Source organism: Rhodnius prolixus, unplaced genomic scaffold (assembly GCF_049639745.1).
Source record: "Rhodnius prolixus isolate KJV_2025 unplaced genomic scaffold, Rpr scaffold_2, whole genome shotgun sequence".
Taxonomy (NCBI): Eukaryota; Metazoa; Arthropoda; class Insecta; order Hemiptera; family Reduviidae; genus Rhodnius; species Rhodnius prolixus.
The window spans coordinates 18,836,612-18,863,274 of NW_027411592.1; the positions used below are offsets into that span (position 1 = coordinate 18,836,612).

Below are 26,663 nucleotides of genomic sequence, written 5' to 3' on the forward strand. Positions count from 1 at the left end.
TGTATTCATAAATGTGAAGTACCTCTTAACTTTATATATAATACTGCATATATTATACATATAATTTTATAATCAATTTTCTCAAACCAAGTTTTATTCATTTTGAATATTAATAAGCAAATTTTTGAAACGGTAATACTTAAGGCATTATGGAGTGTGATCCTTATGCTGTTAATTATTTTCTCACAAATAGAAAAATCAAACAATCAACGAAATAGTTAAAAAAACCCACTAATTATTATTGCAATATTTTGCAATTCATGGAAAATTATTAATAACTAGATTTGCTTTTAACCTTTGGTATTTGCATAAAATTGGACTCGGCTTCTAAACAAATTATAATGCGGCGAAGATACTTAGCAAACAAACTGTAATAGAAAATGATAGAATTCATATTTTAGAAAAACCTAATTGCATTATGCACTTTCTTGATCCTTAGGAAGAAAAACTGACGCACACATTCAGTAATCTATCCATATGCGTTGTTAATTAAAAAATTAGATCATCTTGTTTACGTCTACACTTTGTTTTTCAAGATTTCGCAACTTAAAATTTGTTTAAAATTTTAATTATTATAAAAAATTTTAGCTCAATAATAAAAATATCAAATTAGGACTGGTTTTAATTATAATTAAGGGTTTCAAAGACTGAACTTGCCATAACTATCGACTTTTTATGTTATAGTCTACTACTTTTCCAACGAAAACTACCAAAACTTACTCCGATTCAAAATAAAAGTGTTTCTTTATTTTTATTCCGACTGACAGGTATTCATCATCACAATTTAATTTGGCACTGGCATAATTATTTTAGATAATAATTAAAAAATTAATAGTTTCACTAAATCTGAATAAAATACAATCACTGTTGACTTAGGAACCCACACGTGGTAAGAATGTTACTGCAAGAGAGCGAGCAAATAATGAATAAACTCAGGCACCACGATAGCCGAGCGGTTAGGAGAATCCCGCAAATTTAAGAAGTTGTATTGTGGTACTGGGTTCGATTCCCTATTACTCAAAGCCTTGGCTATTATTTTAAAAAAAATTCTCAGGTTTGCGCAAGAAATGTGTAGAAAAGAACGTTTCCAGCCGCCTCCATTAACGAAACATAATTAAGTAGTTGGACTTTAAAGCCTGCCTGGAAAAAAAAGACATTACTTAATAAGTAAACTTGCTGCGAGTTATCAAATCCTGAAAAGGCAAGAAATGGTTCTTCCATTGATCACTTACAATTTAGAAACACAAAATTTGAAAAAAGAAAAAGATAACTTTGAGAAAGTTCCACCTACTTCATACTTTCTCTAGCGCGCTTTCAATACTGCTGATAAAATAATAAGTTATTTATTGGAAATTCTGCAATATAATGGTCGATATGAAGATTTTATTTTATGTAATCAACTGGATATGATGTTTTAGTAAAAACAAATGACACAATGAACAAAAACAATTTTACTTTGAAGATAGTGAGTAAGTTTGCTGAAATAAGTTTCTTCAATTTATGCCTGCTCTTAAATATTTGAAAAAATAATTCATAAAGATATTACAGTCCATTATTTATGGTACAAACCGTAAAAATGTTGATTATTCATTGAACTTATTTATTGTTTATTTCTTAATTTCTTTTCTAAGTTACCATTTGAAGAAGAAGAATTAAAGAAACCAGGGTAAATCATTGACTTCTCACGTAGCAACACCATTTATAGACATCAAATCGCACTCATTCAGTTGTAAGACTAAAGGAGAGACAATATTCGCTTTATATTCTTCAAGTTTTCATTAAGACTAGTTCCGTGATGGTTCTTCTGACTGCTGTCGCATTAAACAAAGAAAAAGCTACTAGATGTGTTAAAATAATAGAGAAATATTTGATACTTTTTCAAAGTAAAGCTAGATAGGCTTGTATATTCTCTGTCGGAAATTAAATTACAAAGAAACTGGAATTGTTAACTGATTATGAAACTAGTTTATCATTTAAGAAGAATTAATTTTACTTATTCCCAACAAGAGAGTTAGTTGACTTTGAGATATTTATTGTGCCTAGAGAAATGAAAATGATACGTAAGCACTTTTTAATAACTTTTATTTACTATTGTGCACATAAATTAAGTTACGTAAAATTTATTTTACTTAGCTGTGAAGCGGTAAAGTAAAGAATTTGTTTTTTTAAGCTGGAATTTGGAAAGTAATTATTGATATTAGTCACGTGAATCCTAAAACTATATAATAGTTACATAAGGGAAATAGAAGGAACTTCATTACATTTATGAAGAAATTTAAATGTTCCTTGGTACATCCACATCACTTTTGCATTCATGATAATGTAAAGTTGATTCCAGAAACAATATTGAATGGAATGGCTTCCAATTTGCATAAAAAAAAAGTTCATTAATTTAACTTTTGTGAAGAAGGTGAAGGTAATGATGTTTCTAGTGTTGCCAGGTAATGATGAGTAGAAGATTATGTGAACATACATTTGTGTTCGGTCAAGGTAATTCTGTGTTTAAAGTTGTCGCATGTGCAATAACTCATTCAGTAATCAAGCATATATATTCGGCCGGCAACTTCAAAATGAAATTTAGGTCATCTTAGTGGGTTAGTGTATCTTTGAACAATAAGCAAATGTTCCCTAACCTTGTGGCTTCTGTCCATAAAAAACTAATTGGTATCTAGATTTAAACCTTAATTGGAAAAAGATTAGATGATAACAATATTTCATTTTAAAAAGAGTAAAAATTGGCATAGCTTTTTCTTACTTGAAATTTTTGGAAATATTGTCTGCGCTATCACCACGCTCGGTGATAGAAAAAGCCAAAATTGGGATTAAATTTACAAAATAGAGAAATCGATCTCCATTTCAACTAAAAACAGAAATTTTGGCGTTCAAATAAAATGTCCCAAATTCACTTCATGATAAATTTGTAGAGGGATGACTTCAATGCATCATCCTTGAGGTTAAAAACTTCAAAGATCCTCTTGTTTTTCTCCTGGTTAACCCGAGCCAAGAAACTTTATGATTCCCACTGTGGCTACTATCACGGCGTTTCTGTTTCTTCCTTTGCCTTATATACTGTGGAAGGAACAACAAGTTCGAAGAAGAATAATTTGTGACATTCATCTCTTCACGGCCTCCAAAGTATACGAGGGTCGTTTGAAAAGTCCGTGCAAAGTCAGTAAGATAGCACTACTGGCGCGTATCGAGGTTATGTTTAGTTAGTAGCGTCTCTTGGAAGAACACACACCAAGTTTCAGCCAGTCGGTCTATTTCTTTGTGTTTGGCATTCGTTTGAATCGAGGAAGTCGAGTGATTTTCTCACGCTTGACCAAAAACGAAATCGTGTGAAGTGTTGCAAGGACGGTTTGCAGCTGTTCCAGAAGAATCCGCAGGACTTTAAGCGTCGTTTCGTCACTGTGGATGAATCATGGATACATCACTACACTCCTGAGACCAAAGAACAATCTAAACAATGGGTTACTAAGGGGGAATCTGCGCCAAAAAAGGCGAAGACCGTCGCTTCGGCCGGAAAGATTATGGCGACTGTCTTTTGGGATTCGCAAGGAATAATCCTCATCGACTATCTGGAAAAGGGTAAAACTATTACAGGTGCATATTATTCATCGTTATTGGACCGTTTGAAAACCGAGCTGCAAGAAAAACGCCCACGATTGGCCCACAAAAAAGTCCTTTTCCATCACGACAACGCACCAGCTCACACCTCAGCAGTTGTGGTCGCAAAATTAATGGAAATAGGGTTCCAACTAGTTTCACATCCCCCCTATTCTCCAGACTTGGCTCCCTCGGACTACTATTTGTTCCCCAATATGAAGAAATGGCTGGCGGGAAAAAGATTTTATTCAAACGAGGAGGTGATTGCAGAAACGAATGGCTATTTTTCAGACTTGGACAAATCCTATTATTCGGAAGGGATCAACAAACTAGAGCAGCGTTGGACGAAGTGTATAAGCCTAAAAGGAGACTATGTTGAAAAATAAAAAAGGTTTACCCCAAAAAATTAAGTAGTTTTTATTTTTGCACGGACTTTTCAAACGACCCTCGTATGTTGGCTCCCTGAGGATGTACTTGCTGAAAATGGTCAATTTTAATCAATATCGGACTAAATTTTTATTTTAACTTTCAACTCATCACGAGGGATGATTTCAGAACCTTCATTTTTTATTATTGTACTAAATAACGCTCAACATCCCACTCTCAAATTGTCTCCAGGTTCCAAAATTGGGTTCAAATTTTAGATTAGTAAATCATGCTTTATTTATTGACGTTCCCTTTGTTTATTATTAAACAGGAAGTGAATTACTTGCATTTCCTTATTTTTATTTATTTAATTAGTCTCTTTAGGAAATACAAATTATACTTTTGAAGAAAATATTTTTCAATTTTATAAATGCTAGGGGGATCGGTTCCTTTGTAATTTTTTAATTGTGAAAGAAATGAAGACAAAACGAAGAGGAATTGACAAGGTTGAGATTGTATCTTAGAAAAGAAGAACTAGAGGGAGCCAATTAATGGACTATGTCCTTGAAAAAAGGATTCAAAACAAAATCAGTTGTGGTAGCTTTGTAAATTACACTTGGTGCTACTTGAAAAGAGGGTAATAAGGAACATACTGTTTTAATGTACCTGCGATAAAATGTACACTTCTTTTTATAACACTGTAGTAAAATTGAGGAAATAAACTTTGTATTCAATTGGAGTAGTATTTTCATTTCAAAATTATCTATCATCCTTATAAATGTAACATTTTTGTTTATTCAATTTGATTCTCTATTAAACGAACCTTGGCGATCGTCAAACTTTATTGCGCGCCAAGTCAAGTAAAACATGTTATATGAGTATGATTTTATTAATGTTCTTTTTTTTTATAGATTGGAATGTGTTAAGAAAAATCATTAATTGTGCTGTGTGGTGAATAGGTTAATAAAGCCAAGTCCAGGTCAAGTCCACTGCCCTTCTAAAATACTTTGGTGCATGTGTCCGTTTACTGGATGTGGGTAGAATATGGTCAATTTAACCACAGATGTGGAAATTATTTGGTTAGAATTTAATACACATACGTAAAAACTGAATATATTACATCATTTACTACAGAGAACTTGTAGCGATAGTTGTAACTTCCTTCTCCTCTAAAAATTAAAATATTTTTAATATAGAACTTTAAATATTACATAAGCCAAATTTGTTACCACTAGAGAATATAATAACAGATTATTTTTGGAATGGTAAAAGTGACAGTGGTCATTATATTGCAGAAATAACAACTTTGTTTTTGGACACTACTAAATTAATGTTAAGATAACTTACAAAAACCAAATACGAAAAAGTGACCAGCAGTCTAGGAAATATTACAATTATATAATAGGTCAGGTAGTGAAAAAAGGTCGAATATACTAGAGGAATACTATCATAACAAACCCACCTTGTACAAGCCTCTTTTAAGTACGTTCAGTCTCGTGCAGCACCGCGTGTGAAAGTTGGTAACTCGTAATATGTAACTAATATATAAGTTGTACACTACGTAATCTTTCACAATAATAAATTGTATAGTTCAAAACGTCCCTTATGAAATTCAGTTGATAGTTCTTTCATTAAATCAATACTCTATGATTACAAAAATGTAAAATATCAACAAAAATATACACAATTTATGGATAATCATTTCAAAATATTTCCTATTAAATGAAAGAAAGATAGACTTTATATAGCAGAAACATTTAAAAAGTTCGGTATATGTATAGATCTGTCGCTGGAAATGTTTCCTAAGATCAGGGTAGAAAGAGAAAGCAGGAATGAGTTAACCTAACATAAATCAGAAACGCAAGGTCCGTTCATCCCTAACATCAGTTACCACCCCAAAGATCTTAAACAGAAATCCACAGCCACCTAAGGGCCCAGGCAATTCAAAGCTCTTTTACCAGCATCTTATAGCTGGTTTCTTCCTCTCTCAAACGAGTCTGCGAGCCCATTATATATCTTGCACATTGTCAATAGCCTGGTCAGCAAATCCACTATTAATCCTAGAGTCTCTTAGCCTTGGTTACGCAATATTTATTATGAAGAAAGAAGTTATATAAGGTTAAGATTTCTCAAGTTCTCTCACAATCTAAGGACTCTTACAAGATTGATGCAACTATCTTTTCCTGCATCAGATGTTTCAAGGGGTGGGTGATGATCTTATACCTCGCTAACCTCTTCTTTGAAGACGATCAAGTTCTGATTGAACAAACCGGTATCACTTACAATTTAAGAAAGTGTATGCATAGTGAGGATCAAAGATACAATCTTCAGAATTACAGAAAACCATGAAATCACGTGAAAGCAATTTAAAAACTGGAACGCTCAAACATTTTGTTAAAATTCATGAAATTATGTACTGCGACTCCGAATTTTAAATCATACTTACATAATAAAATCATCCTTTAAATTATAAAAATCATCATTCGATTTTAAAATACTTTAAAAAAAATATTTGTTAAACCTATTATTTTCATTGCAGTCAGCTTTTAAGAAAAAATCTCAATTAACAATAATAATAGTAATAGTCTTTATTATAGTCACGAAAATTTATGTAACCTATGTAAGTATTAAAGTAATATTACTTAACATTACGAAAAAGAAAAACAATGACAAATCTATTGGTTATTCAACAGATACAAGTACATAAATTAAAGTAACGAAATTAAAAAATCTACAATCGACAAATTAAATAATTAATTAAATCAATTATAATTATAATAACTCACAGAGAAATAAAATTAACAAATAAAAATGAACACGGTATGAAGACAGCATCAAGGTAAAAATAGACAAGACAAACAGAATGCACTTAATGAAAATGGCAATTACATTGTAATAGTCGGGCATTTCGAAGATCTGCCCAAGTAATATCTGTTGTTTTTTAACAATTTGGTGGAATAGTCAGTGTTATCCAGCTTTTTCCAAGTCGAAGATCAACTATTTCATTAGTAGATATAAATAGCAGTTATTCCAAAACCAATCACCACCATATGCTGGAGAAAAAAATCATTTAGTAAATTATTAGTTACAGTCGCTGAATGTTTTTCAAACTCAAAATTTTTAGCTACACATAATACAATAAGTAACAGAACTGTAGGTTGTACTGATTGTACGAAATGGGTGCATGAAAATGTAAAGTGGACAAGCTTTCCAAGAACAGCCCTTTAAAGTAATTCCCTTGAAGAATGTTTTAAAGGAAAGTTATGATAATATGTGTGAGAAAGTTTAGTAGAAAATATGTTACGAGCTGTAAAGAAAAATCAGTAAAATGGTGTTTCAGTTAAACAATTCCTTCCTCGATTAATTTTTATTTTTTTTCGAAAATGTATCCTACATTTTCGAAACTCAGTATTGAGAGCACAAGTTATTCTTTAAACAAATTTTTTTGTGGTAAAAACGCCGTTTTGAACTTTTTTCCGTTCGTTACAAATGTTCCAATAAATTAACTCAAGAATTTTAGGAAAAAGTCATTTTAGTGTTCATACCTTGTATTCATTTTTATACACTTAAAATATATAGTTTTAATTGCATATACAACAGTGAACATGTGAACAGTATTGTTTGATACAATAAACATTGCTCCGTGAGACCTTCATTCTTAGGGAAATCCCTCTAAAAATAATGACAATATTTACTTTTAATTGGCTGCATTTTGTACAGTATTACTTTTTTACGCAGTACTGAAACGGAATTCCATACATCGGAGAACTGACGGAGTTCATTTAATGCTGTAATACGTAAGTTAAATAATTCTGTGGCTTGGTGCAAGAAATGCCAATGTCAGATTTTGGAAAAAATGAGTAAAAAATCTGTTTTGATATATTACCCATCAGAATTTTTCTTGCAAGGAGTGCCGAAGTCAATTTCAAAGTAGTAACTGTACTAAAGTAGTACTAAAACTTACTAGTGCCAATGTCAAAATTTAGCATCAATATTTCCCACCCTCCAGGTAAACCAAAGAGGACGTACACTCGTAATCCTTTTTTTTTACATTGGCACTTCTTGCACCAAGCCACAGAATTAGATTTTATGAAAAAGCCAACGGATAGAAGAAATATTTGATTATAGCTCAGAGCTTTTTTGATAACTCCCAACTTAAAGCTCCAATAAGTTTTGCTTTATTGTCTGGTGACTGTCCAATCTTTGTTTTTTGCGTATAAAGATGTACATCCATTAAGAGTGATGACAAATAAAACTAGTCAAGGATAGCGCTAATTTTCTCGATGCCCTCCACTACTTCTCCTTAACTATTAATCAAACCAACGCAGCAAGCAGTACATAATTATGTAGCATTATAAAGCACTAAAGTGCAGTTCCCTTTCCAGAGAATACGTTATGGTATGAATAATTACTGATTATTGTGAAACTGGTGTGTTCTTAAACGTTTTTTTTTCTCTATCGATTAAGATTAAGTATTATCAAAGTTTTGGATACAAGAAAGTACAAGTCCATTAAAAAAAAAATACACTAGGTCCATTAATTAAAACTGTCTGGGAGGACAATTGTAGAAGGATTGAGCGTCAAAAAGCACACGAAAATGCGTAACATTGACAACCACTGAATTTTGATAATTTGTTTCTTCTCATACTCTAAAAGATAAGTGGAAATTTCATTTTAAATAAATTATGTTTTAAAAGTTGACCCACAACAGCCAAAGCCAAGCTCTAACTTGCCGACAGTTTAGCCTTGAAAAGCTATTTGGGCGGAGTTTTAGACATTAATTACTTCAATGAAACATTTTTTTTTAAGAACAAAGTTAACAAAAACAAATGAAAATTTCAAAGGTAATATTCCGAAAAAGATACTTTTCGAATGAGTAAGGATAAGACCTTACTTTTCGAATGAGTAAGGATAAGACATTGTACAGCCTTATTAATTTATTATTCTTTGTAAATAATTCGAAGAAAATCTATCTACCAAATGATTCTTTTATAAGCTAATTTATAAGGATTTGTTATTTAAGGATGTGCCGGTATTGTACATCCTTCCAATGCTTTCATAGAAGCAGCCCTCTGCCTTGTGTTCAATACTGAAAGATACTCTTGAATTTCCAAATACGTCCTCTTTGGAATCTGCTAAACCTAATCTGACTAAACAAGGGCACAGACCGAGGAAGGCAGCGATTAAACTGATTCCCTAATCTCAAGGAAATAAAAAAAAATTACAGCCTCAAATCAAGACTAAGTTTCTATCTGAATCAGGTAAATGACGTGCCAAACAGGCGAGCACAGACAACCTACTGTAAATGATTTTCAACGAAAAGCTGGAGAATTTGAAATAGAAATTCAGACATTATATAATATATATGTGCGCCTAAATTTTGGCAATAATTCTCTTCCTGTTATACATTAAACTGGAATATGACACTTTAAGGGCATGCTTATCGTAATTTCTAAGCTTAGAAATGGTAGAATTCTCAAAAGCAACTAATTGACAATTTTCTGTAAAGTGGCTCTTGCAGTGTGTAATTTTCTTTGAGCTCTAAATTTTAACAACTCATTTATTTCTCCTTAATATTATGTATAAGATGGTATGTCCGTACAATGTATGGTACCTTAGCGGCAAGACTATTCCCCTTTAAGTACGCATTATCTTAAAATTAAATAAACCTTATCAAACCGCCTTAAATAAAAAAACAATTATTTATCAATTGTTAAATAATACTTAACTAGACTAAATTAAGAGAATTGATGCACATTTTGTGTTCTATGTAGGACTGTTCAGCCACTTATTATTTATTAAATAAAAGATATAAAATATATTATTTCAAAAATTTAAAGAAAAAACAAAAACTTTATAACGAACAGGTTTGCTAATAATAAATATTGAGCCCAGTCAAAGTAGGATTTAACGTCGGAAGATAGTAAGCTATAAGCTTATATAAATCTTAGTTTTGGCATTTTATAAGTTGGCTCAAAAGTCTCATAGAATCTCGTGTTCGCGTCACCGGAAATCAGTGGACAAAGGTCACAAAAATCTTCTTTTTTTTTTTGTAAATATCTTGTTTCCTTCGCTCTAAATGTTATTTAAAGAATTTATAATAGTTGTAGAGCATAAAATTTTCTACAAATTTAGTTCTATGCAAATTTTGCAAACAATCAACCGTTCTTGAGATTGAGCGCGAAGAGTGGGAGGCGTTTAGCCGTATGTATAGTAACGTTAGGACAATTGTGTAATTCAGTACCTAGTACGTTTTATAAAGTTACACAAATAATATAATTATTAAGAAACCTTATATACTAACTAATTAATGTGCCTATATATGTGAATAAAAATGTAATGTTCGTTAGTTCAAAATATTAAACCTTCCAAAGTTCTTCACTAATTGCTTTGAAATGAGGACTGAACGTTGCATTCGAACAGGGGCGTGTTTCACATACCTATTATACGATATGAATGTCACATCAGTGAAAAAAAAAACAGCACCATCTGTTGGACGTAAAAAATAAATATTTTATGAATCCATTTCAATGATACTGATTGCATTGTTAAATTGAACGTTCATAGATTTCAATATGCAATAAAAATTCGGAAGTGCCTATATTATACATTCAACAAATCATTTGAACGCGCAAACGAGGAGAACGGGTCGACGGTCTACTTGGCATTTTAAAGAAACTATGATAGGCAGACTGTACACTGTGCATCCCAATCAAGATGAATGCTTCTTTCTTAAATAAGCCCGGTTCCAGCAATTACAAATTAGGACAGGACAAGCATGTATTATAATAAACTAATACTCTGTTAGAAACATGCACTAAGTCAATGTATACACAATAAGACAACTAGTGCCGCAAGTAGAGGTTTAGAAAAAAAGGAAAATACAAAATCTTTATTAATTTTGATGGAATTTCCTCAATTTCGGTTTCGAACATTATATTTTTATGCCAAGCGTATACAATACACATTAGGGCCGTTATTTTCGGATCCAGTAGTTCAGAGAATAGGAAAAAATTGAAAATCTTCACAAGTTTTGCTGGAATTTCCATATTTTCTGTTTCTAACATAGCATTTTGATGCCAACTTTATATTATTATATACACATTGGGTCGGCTGGTTTTGGATGTAGAGATTCAGAAAAAAGAGAAAAATCTGCATCTAAATCAAATTCGTGCATTGTTCGCAATCATATTGACCACCTGCTCTTTTTGATCTCCAACAGAGTTATTGGCGAAATAAATATCGCACGTCGCTGAAGATACTTTCCGTCGAACAAGCAAGGAAAATTCCAATTCAAGCATGGATTTCACAGCAGAAATCTACGACGAAGCGTTGATAATGAGTAAAAATTTATGTTTAGAAGAACATTGCAAGGTTTCACCCCAATTACAGATGATTATTTTATCTTAAACACCTCACTCAGTATCTTAATAACCATAAATCACTTGACAATTGCCGCAACTTCAAATTTTGCGTGCTATTATAGTTACAAATTCATTGACACCTCTCTCTCCACAAGAACTCAACATTATGCCAAACTCCTTAGTCCTTTATTAAAATACTAAATGTAAATTCTTAATCACTCAATTATTATTTATTCAAGCAAATAAAAGTGAATCAACGATGCGTAAATGTAACAACAAAGGAGGTTGTAATTTCACAGTATATAGAATAAGTACAGTCAATTAAATTAACGACTTCTATATGATCTAAGATTAGTATATTCATATTTTCTGAATCCTTGAGAGTTAAAAATAAAATCTAAAATTGGTGGTTGCTTTAGGAAATGTACACACACTTTGTAATTCAAATAAAGCTACCGTTGAAAGATTTAATTATTGAATGGCCGTTTTAATGTTCAAACTAATAATGAATTTTGTTTCATTATTAAAAAGTTGTTAATTCCATAAAAGTTAAACAAAATTTGTACTAAATTACTGGAGCTTTCAGAGAGCGGTTAATTTTTTTAAATTTATTGTCATTTTTATTCTTTTTCGCTGTTCTACTCTTCAGAAAGTACGCTAGCCTCATGCAATTGTACTATTTTTCATCATTGCACTGATTATTTAAATATCCTGATGAAGAATCTAGTTTTACAAAATGCATCTTGAAGGAAAAATGTCAGAAATAAATTTATGAATAAAAAATAAAATTGATGTTTGAAATTGAAAATATTGTCCTATGTGGACTGCTACTCATCGGCAATCTAACAGAGAAGTAAAGAAAAAATCAAATAAATAATTAAGGGAAGAGTTAAGGAACTAGGAGAGCAAAGTTTATAGTGTGAGGGACATAACCTTGACCTCCCCGGTGACTGGTGGATCTAAAACCCCAAACACCGTTTCGCCACCAATGTTCACTTCAGGGAGAATAGTAGGGCTGAGCTTGCTCAGGAACTCTCTCCTGTTCCTTCCACTTACTGGCTGTGTAAACTTACACAAGCCACAATTGCAAGATCAATTCTAACCCTTGGCAATGGTTTCCTTTCTCCCACAGCAGGAGAAAGTGTCATTCAATTGCAACAGATTTATAACATGCCTCTTTCTGTTTTTCAGTTATACAGTTTAAATCCATTCGCTTTTTCGCAGTAACTTTTGGAATTCCGATAAAGTGGTAAAATTTTCATTTTTATTGTAGTTTGCAAGAAGTACTAGAATAAATCACATAATTAGAGTTGCGAACTTATTGTTAATCATCCCAATTCAGGAAAAGAATAGTGGTTGCAGTACTTTATCTGTCATTACGCTGTTCAATCCTTATAGCTAGAACAACCTGGTTTCGTTAATAAAAAAAAGTTCTATTACTAAACGAATATGGAATCATTGAATAGCATCAATTTTTAATTCTAATTTACATCAAGTAATCTTTATAAATCACATTTCACCGTATATCACCATTCATTAAATTAAATTTTTTTGTTAATTTTGATGCCAACTAATAGTAGTTTTTATCCTATAAAAGAGATGAACTCTCTGAATAATTTTGTCTTAATGAATCAACATTTTTCTCAACTTGAAGGATGGATGGTCAACTTGATTAAATAGAAACTCTTAAAATATACTTTTTCAATCTCAAAAGAACGTGAACGTTACTTTCACAAAGGCGCTGATATGATGGTGCAACTCTTAAAAATTGCTCTAGAAGTGAAGGATTTATTTAATATTGTCACTTCGGAGTATTTTTTAGAAAAACCACCATTCGGAGATGTTTCTATTTGATCTTAGCTTCTAGATAGCAGTATAGCATTATTTAACACTTTTATTACAAATTAACTTTAGTAAGAAAGTGATAACAAGAGACAAGTAACAGTTATTCGTCAAATTAATTGAAGCATTCGTTACAAAAATTAATAATAGCTTGTTTAACGTAAGAATTCATTAAGATCAGTTGATTTCATGTTGAAAGGTGATGGATAATCCTATCATTTGCAACTGACTAAATCAATTCAACATTGCACATTGTACGTAAAATACATTGCATAGATTTCATCAAAAAATTGAATATTTAATCCATTGTTCTTTTATGTTGAACAGAAGTGATAATTAAACACTTTTTATGTATATTGTTCACAACCAAAATCGAATCGTTAGTAAAATTTTATAAAGAATGCATGTATAAAATTCTAGCAAACTTACATGCACTGTACGCTGCAGAATGATGACCGAATGTGATGGTGTTGTTAGAAAGCCGGTTACGTTCTAAGGGTTGGTGAAGTGCAAACAACGTGGAGGGTGGTTCCTTTCCGCCATGTGGGGGGTAGATAGGGTGCAAAATCGTTACGAACAGCTGATGTTGACTGGAGTAGGGAGCATCAACTAGTCGATTACATCTACTGCACGCTTTTATTATGCCGGCTTTAAATTTGTTTTGCGCGAAAATTGTAAGAATTTTTACTGGACAGGTTGATTTGACTATAATTAATGAATTACAATTATTCATTGAATAGATGCCTTATGAAAGCTCTATCCTTCTTAAACTTTTTGGAGTCAGGATCCCCAAATGAACGTACAGCCCTTACGCCTTTTAGGCAGTTAAATTTAATTTGAGGCAACCAGTTGAAAAGCTTTCTTTCTTTTGCATGAATATTTTTTTTAAATAAAGTCATTACCAAGGTTTTCAACTTTAGTAATTGTAAAGGCCACTTGTCACGCTTTAGCTTCTGATTCGCAAACCTTATTTAACTGAAATACATTTCTTAGTTCTTTTTATTGCTGGTGATGTACTATTTTACAAGAAAACTAGATTTTCCATAGTTCACTAGAAAGAATTAATTTCAGTTTAGAAGGACGACTGAATCCGAAAAAATAATTAAAATTCTTTTCAGATAAGAATCATCGCTTCCATTACCAAACTATCGTCTGGACTACATCCGGAGCAGCCCCCGTTATCAGACCTCAACTAAATTTTGCAAAGGCATTCATTTATTTTTATGTAGACATTTCTTCTGATTAGCCTTTGAAGCAATAATTAGTTAGATTACCATCTAAAGCTGGATTTACTTATGTTTTAATCCTATGTCACCTATATATGTCACAGCAACGTAGAACTTTATCCACCTAGCAATCGGGTGTTCAATAACTTCTGATTTAATGCTCTCAACAGAGGACAACACGCTAAGATGGGCAGCCTACTTACGTAGTCGGTTCAGCAAACTAGGCAAAGAACTAGTAACAACACCAATTCGGTGTTGATGCCCTCCGAGGAAATCGAACCCCGTTTCCATTCTGATGCAACGAATCGTTTATGAAGTAGGTGCTTAAGAATTCGGCCAGCTGGGCCTCTTTGGTCTTACTATAATTTTCTTTCAGCCCTATTATTGTGAGCCTATCCGAGAACGAAGCGCATTGCTATCTATACATTTGGCTCAGTCTGTCAAAACAGGATGCTCTCATCATATCGGAAATATTTCGTAGGCCACTATTTCGGCCACCTTGTTACTATTTTAGCTCGCTTCCCTGTTCTATACTTTTAGAAAGCCAAAAGGACCGCTCTGGTCTCGCCAAATAAATTGATGGGGGATTTTCCCGCAAGGGTGGCAGCAGCCTGAAATGCTTCGGAGCAAAATCCTGCACCGTATTTTTTATACCTTCCGCCCGACTTTTCTTCGCTAGCTTCACCACTTCTGAGCTAAAGTTGCGCTAGCTCTTGACTCTATCTCGTGCGTGGGCAGTGATGAACGCTTGAGGTTCAATTCTCTTAAGTTTTATGATGAGAGTCTCTCTCTCCATATCAGAGTTCCACATCCGTTTGCAGCTCAAGAGTAATTATGGGAATATAGCGCGCATATAGCGATGAATTAAAAGCAACGTTTCGCTTAAAAGTGTAACCGGAAACTGAAAATAAGTTCAGTGCCACAATGACAGCAAACCGCAGCACATCCGGCTTGAAGGAAATGGTGTGGACATCTTGGATAACCCCCAAGATTTAGTTCCTGCCAGTCTTTTTAGAAGAACTGTTCTCTTAAAAGCCTTTTCTAAAACCTAGATTTATAAATTTCTTGAAAAGCAACAAATATTTTATCATTTGTAATTATCTATTTGTTCCAGATTTCCCAGAAATGGCGTCTAAAAGTGATTTGGTCAATTTCTTTGCTGGTAAAACAGTATTTATAACAGGAGGCACTGGTTTTATGGGAAAAGTACTTATTGAGAAGATGTTGTACACATTTCCCGATCTGGATACTCTGTACGTTCTGCTTAGGCCGAAAAAAGGGAAAGCCATCGATGCTAGGCTCGAAGAGATGTTCAAGTTACCAGTAAGTAATGTCTTAAATAAATTATTGTTTTTTTAAACTGATTTTACATTCTTTGTATTTGCGATTTTTGATATTGATACTGCACAATTTTTTCTCCTTTAATTTTGTACTTTCTGATATTTTCATTAAGAGAAATAATGTGTACAAAAAATCGTAATACACTAGAATGTTTTGAGACCTTTGTATATAAAAATACTTGTTCTCGATATTTTGTTTCTAGTGCCTCATGAATTGCACATACAAAGCTCTAGATGTTATTTCTATTAGAAATGGTTTACAGAAAAACAGAAAAAGTTTACTATTCTGTTTAGCTTTTTAAGCCTTTCTTTATTTATATCTTAGACAAGGCTAGTTCTCTTCAATGGATATAGATTTATTTCAAAAACTGAAACCAATCTTCCAGGTTTTAAATTAGCATGCTTGATTGAGTCACATTCAAATTATCTAAATTTATGGTAAGCAAACTAACTTATGGGCAACCAATCAAGGTTTCACTATGATGCTATATGAAACTATAATATTTCACTAACATGTTCGTATAATTTGACAATGGAAATAATTTTTTGGGGTGAAAGAAGGTTTACAGTAAATTCCTTTATATTTGGTTGTATAAAAACTAGATTACCCAAAAAACAATGTTTATAGGAAGTTAAAACTTGATATTCTGCTTAGTTCCCACCTTTTAGTGCCTCCTGTGATCCTATGTTTTGGACAGTATCTGTTATCCCGAAATGCGATAGTAAGTGATATATTTTGCTGTTTTTTACAAAATCACTTATTGAATTCCATCAGCAAGAATAGGTAAGAATTGAGCAGAACGGACTAACCTTTATTTTTCCAAGATTTTATTTTACTAAGTTTATCAAAATTACCATCTACATATTTCAAGTAATCATTTTATTTGTAGTTATTTGGCCGCATTCGTGCAGAATGTCCAGAGAGATTACAAAAACTAGTACCAATTGCCGGCGATATTACTTCCAACAAGCTGGGGCTGACCGAAGAAGATGAGACTAAATTGATTTCCAATGTGGATATAGTTATCCATGGTGCAGCCACATTAAGACTCGAAGCTAAATTAAAAGAAGCAGTAAGCATGAACACAGAAGGAACACTCAGAGTTCTACAGTTGTGCACAAGGATGAAACATTTGAAAGTAAGTCATAAAGTTTGTTCATTTTGTTCCAGAATCTTCTTCGGAATTTTGCTGCGAGTGTATTTGCGAGGCACTATATTTGGCTTAGCAAAATTTTACTTATTCTTCTGTGAATTGAACGTCAACTAGGGTCATATGTCTAAAATTTATTGTCCCAATCACTGGGAATTTTCAGGCTTTACTTTCAAATAAGGATTAATCTGGCATTCTGTTTCCTCGTCTTAAAGCTAAACTGTGTTCATCTCACAAGTCCTGTACATTTTTAACAATATCCCGAAGATAGTAAAAAGATCTTCGACTTTTTTGATTTAGCTTTACCCATCTATTAATACAAGGAAATGTGCTGGAGATATATCAACCTTCAGAACGAGGCAATACTATGTAATAGATCTCATAAACGGCAGACAGAACAGAATTTCGCTGAATTAAGAATGAACTCAGTCTGTGGTTGGGGAGATAGCCACCTATCACCTATCGCTGGGTGCTAATTGGAAAATTTCAATCATATATGTACACTGGTGAAAAACGCAACCATTAATTAACCTTACCATAACTTATTCTTTAACAGTTGCCTTCTAACAGTCAGAAGTAAACAACAGGCTTCATGTAGAGTAACACATCTACAGTTAGATTCTAAGTTTCTAACTTAAAAATTCTAAGTTGTAATTTATTGTAAACTATATCTAGCTAATTTAGTTTGCTAAGGCAGGCTTGTTCTTTAAATGGATTGCCATAATCCAGATCTAAGCTTAAGGGTAGCTGTACCGAAAAGCAGAGTATTTGGTTCAAAGCCACTTTTTGGATGTTATTGTTAAAACAATAATTATTTCATTTCCTTAGCATTTATTATCTATTAGAACCTTTCTCATCTTGCTTTCATATAGTTTCCTTATCATTATCATAAGCGCCTTTAATTTCAAGGGATAATCCTAGAGGGATTTCCCCTAGTTAAATATTCAGAGAAACGCTTTTTAATGGAATATTGACTTCTACAATGAAAATTGGGATGATTGCATTAAATTTATGAGTTCCAACTTTCACACTAATCGGTTCTTAATTTATATACATATCTCGCAGGTTATAACACAAGACATGAAATCTATTTATAAGAAACATATGTACATACATTCTTATATTTAAGGGGCTTAAAAATTTGAACTACAATATATGATATACTTTCCAGCATAGAGAATTAGCCTTAGAACTAGGTTTTATTGAAAGCACTCAATAAGAAATCTGGGATACTTTTAACTACATATAATATTAACATTACCTGGAGATTAATAGTTATTGGATTTTATTGTAATATAAGTTCAGGAAAATAGCATTGCTTAGTAGGTAAATATTCCTCTGCTGTTGGAGGAAGAAATGAAACGAATGCCAGTTTAAACTTGATCAATATTACGATTACTCTTGAATGTTAACTAATAGATAATTATAGTATCTCAGATACTGCTTTAGTTTTCTTATTTGGTACCACAATGGGTGTTGATTCATTCAAATTGATACAGTAATTATCCAGGATTTCCGTTTGGAACCTATTACTACTATTTTAACCATAGCAACTTCGCTTTTATATTCCAAAATGTAAAAGATACACCTCAGCCGTACGGCTAATTACCTAAAACTGTCCGTCTTACCAAGCGTGGCCAAATTTAATTTTCTATCAGCATCATTATTCGTGTACTGCTGTTTTACTTTAACAATTTAACCCAATCAGCCTTTTAAATATTCCAATTTTCAAGTGTTACCCCAAAAATTCTCTCTATATACTTATATAATTATTTGTAACCTCATTACACCCGTGAAATTAATTTATTTCATCATTATGTTTGTTCCCTCAATCATCTTTACAAATTTTTGCACTTTATCTTGGAATTTCCCAAATTTCTGGTATTTCTAAATTGAACCATCCTTTAGACCATACAGTTGTATTTCACAATTAACAAAAGTTAATAATGATATAAGGCGATACCCACTTCACCTCTAATAGTGAAAAGTACCAACTGAATGGCATTATCTTATCCTACGGTGCTCTAGTAACCTCCATTATTGCACAGTATTATTGTAAATCCCTCGTATTACAACTTTTCGTAAAAGATACGTGGAAATGTTGGCCCCCATAAGCTTTAACTTTTATTACGTGATAGGTCAAAAGCTTTTCCTAAAGCACAATTAAGTAAGTCAACACTTTATTATTTCAGCCCTCAGTTTTATTTCTCACACATTATTTGAAATATTTGCCTGATTTTCACGTTACTCCAATAGTTATTGTGATTCATTTTCAAATTCCAGATTTGTCGCTATTTATAATTCAATCATTTGAAATAGCCCAGAATCTGTTAGCCAATATAATTTTTCATTTTCATTTACCACGTCACTAAAAATCACTTGAAGAAATTACTTACCTTGTATAATTATACAATAAAATATTAAAAACAAATCACCAATGCAGAGAAGATGGTTGTTTTATAAATAGGCTCTTCTTGTTTCTAAAAACAAACTATAAAAGAAAACATATTAATGATTAATGATATTTATGACATTGAAATCTAGTACATCAAATTGCTTTACAATACAATAAACTAAAATCAAGAAAGATGGATGTAACTTGATCCGTGCTGACGCTTCCATCTACTACGTAGCGCACAGTGAACACGAGGCGGAATGACTTATACTATTTGACCTTAACGCTTTACGCGCGAAAGCCCCTTTATTAAAAAAAAAAACTACACTCAAAACTTTCTTTTACTATGATTTTCAAGGTTATAATTTATACATTTAATTCAAAATTGTATTATGAAATATAATGCATTCTTATTAACATTATCCACAATGTAAAACTGCACATTAATCGAATCGACAATTTTTGTACTTTAAATTTGCCTCGTCCTCATCAGAATCCCACAAACTTTATTATCCCGCCAAAATTATTCAAATGAAAATTATTGATCCACTTTTAGTTAGGGTGTATAGTATACATATACGAGTGCATAAAATTTAAAAGGCATTGTCCAAAAAAATCTCAGAAAATTGAAAAAAACCATGAATTTCAAGTACTTCTTCAAGGCGAAAATTTTTAGTTCTGAAACCCTTAGTTATAACATTTAAGGTACAGGATCGTAGAAGAAAGTTCTATTCTGCAATTTTATAATAAAAAGGACTCTGCCTAAAACCACTTAGTCCGCTAAATCAGTTTCTAGGAAATAGTTTTACAAATGCAGATTCATATGAGTTCAATGAGTATGCAGACTAAATTTAAAGGAATTCTTTGAAGTTATATTCGAGAGAAACTCAAAAAAGAGAAAGATACGATAGATCCGAATATTATACTGAAATGCTATTCGCGAGAGAAGCGTAATTTCCTTCCTGTCGCAGAAGAGCTTTCAATTGAATTTTCATGAAAAAAGTTTTGAATAAAAGTTGTCCAACATGACTTTAAGCTTAAAGAAAACGGAAACATCTTCGGAGTAATCCATTATTCATTAAAGTGGAGCAATAGTTGAGGGATTTTGATCAAAAGTTTCAGCCGGATCCCCAAATTCGAAATATTAAGTATCAGCACCACTTAGGTTTTCGTTGTTGAGATATTTTATAAACACATACATACAAACCATTTTCTAAGAACAATTTTTTCTGGCTGCAAATATATATGTATTTCCGGGCAAACTCGAAATTAAAAGTATATTATGAAATCTTCTTTACCGGTAGAAAGATAATGTAAGGAATCTTTCAGTTGCACAGGGCTAAGTTGTTAGGCTAACGTCCTGCGGATCTTTAATAATTTCTTGAAATATTCATTTAAACGTAGTATTTTTTACTATAATGTATAAAATTTTTGTTTACAGTTAATGATCCACACTTCGACGGCTTTCTGTCACTGTGACGTAGATCTGATGGAAGAGAAGGTATATCCTCCGCCACACAATCCCATGGATATCATAAGACTAGTTAATTGGATGGATGATGTTACATTGGATAAAATTACACCTGAGTATGTTTCGTTAACTTTACAAAGATATAATGAACACAAAATTGGAAAAACCATATATTTGTTGCACCAATATTATCCTTGTTGATAATATTAATTTATTGATAAATACATTATTATATTATACCGTGCAATTCATTATTCTATAATACACTGAACTGTGAGATTATTTTTGTTTTTACCTTTTCATTTAAAATATAAACGGTAGGGACAGCTACATTTCATTGCCATTAGTTTACAGCTTAATTAGCATTAGTTAAATCAAAACATCACGGACTTAAACACATTGCCTAAATGGTTTAGAATTTGTTTAATTAATCAAAAATATTAAAACATTTATATTTAAAATAATTTCAGAATAATGAAGAGATTATTAGCACAGTGTACTTGATTCCGATGCGTTGATCGCGAGTTCGAATCCATCTGGTAGCACTCAAATTTTTCTCTTTCTAGGAATTTCTTATACCTCATTATCCGGTGATTGATAGTGATGCCTATATCAAGAGAACACTGTCCAGAGGCCAGCATTGCTGTGAAAAAAATCTCCGGGTGCTAATAATTTTAGATGTTGACACGTCTTAAAGTAAAAAATAAATTAATTATAAAAAAAAAAAAATGCCAAAATGACATGCGAATTTCTGTTTATAACTAACAGCCAGTCATAAAAGTTGGTGTGATGTTGGTAATTTCTCTGAATAAATGTAATAGTTAAAAAATGTAAAATTTCATTTTAATTTTTCGGTAATTAATATGATAATATTTCTATTATAGATTACTTCATCCTCATCCCAACTCTTACACATACTCAAAGAGAATAGCAGAAGCCCTTGTAGCAAGTTATTATCCTCAGCTGCCCACATGTATTGTCAGGCCATCCATAGGTGAGTTTACACTAATTATTTGATTGTTACTCTTTTCAATAATTGAAACAATTATTGTAAAACATCAAGCAAAAACTATTCCCTTTATTATAATAGAAAATTCTGTAACATAATTTTGTTGGAATTGAATATCTTTCAACGTTAACTCATTCTTTAATAAGCTCTCATTTTAGAATATAATTATTTATTAAATGGAGAGATTTTAAAAATTAAAGGGAAAATAAAGATTTAAAACATTCCTAAGGACTCAAACTTTATGCAACTTACCCATATTATTGTTTTAAGGAAGGAGTATAATTCACTTCCCTGTTAATTGCTTCTTCAAAGAATCATCAACAATAATACTCATACTACATATTACTCTTTTCAATAATTGAAACAATCATTGTAAAACATCAAGCAAAAACTATTCCCTTTATTATAATAGAAAATTCTGTAACATTATTTTGTTGGAATTGAATATCTTTCAACGTTAACTCATTCTTTAATAAGCTCCAAGAGTTTTTATTTTGTAGTTGTGATTGCAATTTATTGAGTTAGATATAAGTTACCGAATCTGGTTAAAAAGGATTTTCAGAGAGTACTTTCGGGATATTATCATTGTTATATGTACATATATGTATTGCACAATACTGCAAGTGAAATGAAATTACATACACATTTCTATAATTTATTATTTTATCTATGAGCAGTTTAAAGAAAAGAAATTCTGATGGAAACATCCCCAATTTGCTCATTCTTGAAATTTATTTGTTAAAATTTGCTTAAGAACTGCAAATTAAATTCTTGGCAAAACTTCATTTTATATTTTAGCAATAACATCGTACATTTTATTAAATAATTAACGTCTAAAATACAATACAATAAACTTTCTTCAGCGCAATCTGCCTCAAAAAATTGATTGATGATGATTATTATTATTTTATTGTTATTGTAACAATTATTTAAATAATGTAAAAATAATATCAGAAAGGCAATTTTTGTCTGAAATTTCTGAATTGTTGAAAAGAAATTGTTTTATGATCTTTTTTTAATCTACGCTGTGTGGACTTAGTAATACCTTCTTGGAAAGAACCTCTGCCTGGATGGGTAGATAATCTAAATGGACCTGTAGGATTGCTTGTTGGAGGTGGCAAAGGAGTGATACGATCAATGCACTGTAATGCTGACTATAATGCTGAAGTAATACCTGTAGACATGGCTATAAATGCAATGTTAGCAGTGGCTATGACAGTATGCAAAGGTCCAAAGTAAGTGGTAATTACAATTCCATTTTGAACAGCAATATTTTGAAACTTTAATTTCCATAAGTCTTGAAGCTTTTGACTAATGGTGCCATTTACCACAATAATATAATACTAGGAACATTTGTAAACAACATATATTACTTTCTTAAAAGTGCATGTACTACATTCATTATTTTATCTTAGTTTTGATGACTAATTCAGAAATAGTTAAACTGGATAAAGAAAAAAATATATTAATATAGCCTTGGCATTGTCGGGAAAAATTCAACTTTATGGATATTTGTTAACGTTACAATTTAAATTGCCTTACTTCAGAAAGAACAAAAATTTTTGACTTTTGTAGATATTAAGCTGGGGCAAATTCACCATTTGTTTAACAATAAATGAGAAATAACTTGGTCTGCTCTATAAGAATACTCGTATTGTCATTTTGATATTTAGGGATACTCTCAAGGAAGTACTTATTCTTAAAGTGAGGTGTTAATCTTCACAAAGATTGAGTTATTAAACATTTTACCGGAGATTTTTTTCAATCGTTGGGATTCGATTTCTTTCTCAGCGCGTTAAACAGAATGCTGTAAAAACTCCGCATTGAAATTAAAACTGTTTACTTTTGGTTTCAAATAATAGTAAGAACACAACTTTATTTTGATTTATAGATTTGTTAATTTTGTAGTATTTAATTTTGTTAATTTTTACAATTAGGTACGAAGAGGTAATTGTTTGTTAAGATTGAAAAAATGTGCTATCCGAAGTTAGATAATAACTGAGAATTTTAATTTTACTCCAAACTAGTTCTGATGGTTTATCTAGTTCAAGTAGAGAAGTGGCATTTGAAAAAAAGTTATCTAATCCCAATCAACAACCTTACTAGAGCAATCAAGATGTCTAAACGAACATCTAGAACAGAATACTAACGCTGCAGTCAATACACGCATTCAAGTCAACCTAGTTATTCATATCTCCTTGAACTCCGTTTTTCCTTTTCTTCTGTGCTTACTACCTCTACTAAGCAACTAACACACCTTACCCTGTACGTTGCTTCCAACTTTTACAGCACTATCACAGAAAATTATTCCTACATTCTTCAAAGCTTAATTGTAGGAGTTAACAATCGCATGTTTAAAAGAAAGATATTTATATTTCATTTTATCTATCAAATAATGGTAATGTCTTAATTACAGCTCTCTTAAGATCGAATAATTTTTACGCCTCCTTGTTCCTCAGATAATTAAGCATTTTTTCAGTAAGAATAAAATAACCAGTTTCTTTTTTACAGACAAGAAGAAATCCCTGTTTTTAATCTAACACAAGCTAAGACTCATCAAATAACATGGGGACAAATATTGGATTATGGTAAAGGATGTGTGCTGAAAAATCCTTTTGAAATGATGTTGTGGTATCCAAATGGAAATATTCACAAAAGTAAAGCAGTGCACAACATTAATGTACTTTTATTTCATTGGTTACCTGCATACATCATAGACTTTCTTCTATTTATTTTTGGCCAGAAAACATTGTAAGTTTACAACTGATATGTCTCTTTATTAGTAATCACTAATCAGTTCACCTTGCAAACCTAGTATTGTTGATACCGGGGATTCACAACGCATTGACTATTTGTGTATGATGGAAAATAAGATTATTTTTAATCATGTAATGTATATACCTTCACTTTATGAATAGAAATGTTGTCTGTTTCGTGATACCATTCTACAGCTTTTAGCTAATATACTTTTCTTAACTAAATATATTTATTTTACTTAATATTTTGTTTTGAAATTACTAGAAGGTGGGAAGTTTTGGCAGGTTTCAGAGAGCGTACTTAAAATTATAAAACTCAACTAACTTCGTTAAATTCAATCAAATTAAGGACAAATAAATTATAAATTTAAATCACCCGTAAGAGCACAGAGGCTAACTTCCAATTTCTCCCGAACCGTTTGAGATGGTTTAATCTCCACGTAAAGCAACCCCTTCTATTTCCGTAAATCAACTGATATTTGGGTTATCTTCGAGATTAACATTTCCCAACTGAAATTTCTAAAACAAACATTTTTCAGTGTTTCCACTAAAATGATTGGAGGCAAGGAATATGAAAAAAAATGAGAAAACAAAGTAACTTACAAAACAATTGAATATGCTTAAAAAGCAAAAGTATTTGCTATAGATATTCCAACTACATGGTCTTAATAAATACTTTATTTAGAAAAACGTTTTGAAAACTACAAAGATCAAAACCTGCAAAAATTTTCTTTTTTTTTAATAATTAAAAAGTAGTCGAAGTTGGTATCGCGCATCGTCAATTATCCTTAGCATCTTTTTATAATTTTATAATAGAGTTTCCATTTATGAGTTATGCTCAACATATTCTCACTCATCACAGACCTATTTGTAAAAACCTCGTTTTCGGACTCATGGGATTTCTTATTAGGAATAATAGAAAGAGGAAGTAAGCAAATAAGAGAAAATATGTCCTTGTCTAGGAAATCTCTTGAAGTCCTAAAGAATCTATAGTTTCCCTAAGAAGTTAATGTTTGTTTTTCATAAATTGCGTTCACACATCCATTTTATAAGCTGTGAGGATGTTTGGTAGAGAAAATTCACATTTATCACAAACTAGTTAAATACTAGTGAATTTATAAACTTTTTTTAAATTATTGGCTTCTCGTAAAAATGTCTAATGAAACTTTGAGTTCGTCACAGTAAAAATACTTTCTCAAGAAGATCAAGAGTTTCTAAGCAAGCGCTAACATGAATCTGGTTAGAGGTATATCTTAAAATTACGAGTTATTAGAGATCAGTCACATAATGTTTAAGAAATATTGAGCTAGTTTGTAAAGAAACAAAAATTTAAATTTTTTAAAGCTACATCCTTCCCTAATAACGTAAGATTGTTTTCCCCAAAATCATATTTAACTTATTATTCTAGCAGATAATATGAATTTTTTTTTGTAAATTATTATATTTCACCAAATAAACTTAATGTGTTTATTTTTTAGTATGATCCATGTACAAAAAAAAATACAATGCGGTTTGGACGTTCTGCAGTATTTTACTACACATCAATGGCGTTTTCCTAATGCCAAGTTACTAGCTATAAGGGAAGCTATGAATCCTGTCGATAAGGAAATATTCACTTTAGATTTTGAAGGCATTGCGATAATACCGTATTTGACCAACACCGTACTAGGTGCCAGAACATACCTTTTAAAGGAAAATCCAAAATCACTACCCCGAGCTAGACGAACACTCATGATGTAAGAATATTCTAAAAATAAATAGAAAATTAGTTTTAGTCTGCACATATTTTGCAGTCACATCATTTTATTTCATTAAGATATTTGGTGGCTAAAATGTGGTTAGGTCTGCAGTGTAGGATAATATTGTTGATTTTATCCATGATAGCACGCAAGTTTATTGGTTTGCTCAGAATCAGTCAGCAAGTGTAGTGTGAAATGGAAACTTAAGTGCATTTTCTTTACCAAACTGATTACTTTACCTCTGATGGTGGATGGAATTCAGAAACCGATACCGGTCAAGGATGCAAAGAACGTATGTGCTACACGGATAAAATCGACATTTTATGGCATTTAAATGAATAGTGGGAATCAAGGAAAACATTATTTCAAAAAAAATAGAAAGGAAAAATGAATTGTAA

General features: G+C 31.7%; 2 protein-coding genes across 3 annotated transcripts in view; one reads left to right on the forward strand and one right to left on the reverse strand.

Moving 5' to 3' along the window:
- Nucleotides 1–13,718, reverse strand: part of LOC141449200 (uncharacterized) — a 180,490-nt gene extending 166,772 nt beyond the window's left edge. Inside the window, exon 1 of the mRNA XM_074118376.1 lies at nucleotides 13,608–13,718. The gene's annotated coding sequence lies outside the window, so the exon portion shown is untranslated. The remainder of the gene's footprint in view (nucleotides 1–13,607) is intronic.
- Nucleotides 1–26,663, forward strand: part of LOC141449197 (putative fatty acyl-CoA reductase CG5065) — a 36,848-nt gene that overhangs the window by 8,522 nt on the left and 1,663 nt on the right. Inside the window, exons 1-8 of one of the 2 annotated variants that reach the window (XM_074118368.1) lie at nucleotides 13,837–13,852; nucleotides 15,519–15,727; nucleotides 16,635–16,883; nucleotides 20,732–20,877; nucleotides 21,646–21,755; nucleotides 22,810–23,005; nucleotides 24,282–24,521; nucleotides 26,005–26,262. In XM_074118368.1, coding sequence (XP_073974469.1) covers nucleotides 15,530–15,727; nucleotides 16,635–16,883; nucleotides 20,732–20,877; nucleotides 21,646–21,755; nucleotides 22,810–23,005; nucleotides 24,282–24,521; nucleotides 26,005–26,262 — 1,397 coding nt within the window. In that variant the 5' untranslated portion in view covers nucleotides 13,837–13,852; nucleotides 15,519–15,529. Of the gene's footprint in view, nucleotides 1–13,836; nucleotides 13,853–15,518; nucleotides 15,728–16,634; nucleotides 16,884–20,731; nucleotides 20,878–21,645; nucleotides 21,756–22,809; nucleotides 23,006–24,281; nucleotides 24,522–26,004; nucleotides 26,263–26,663 lie in introns of those variants that run through there. The other variant, XM_074118367.1, reaches the window with a different exon arrangement.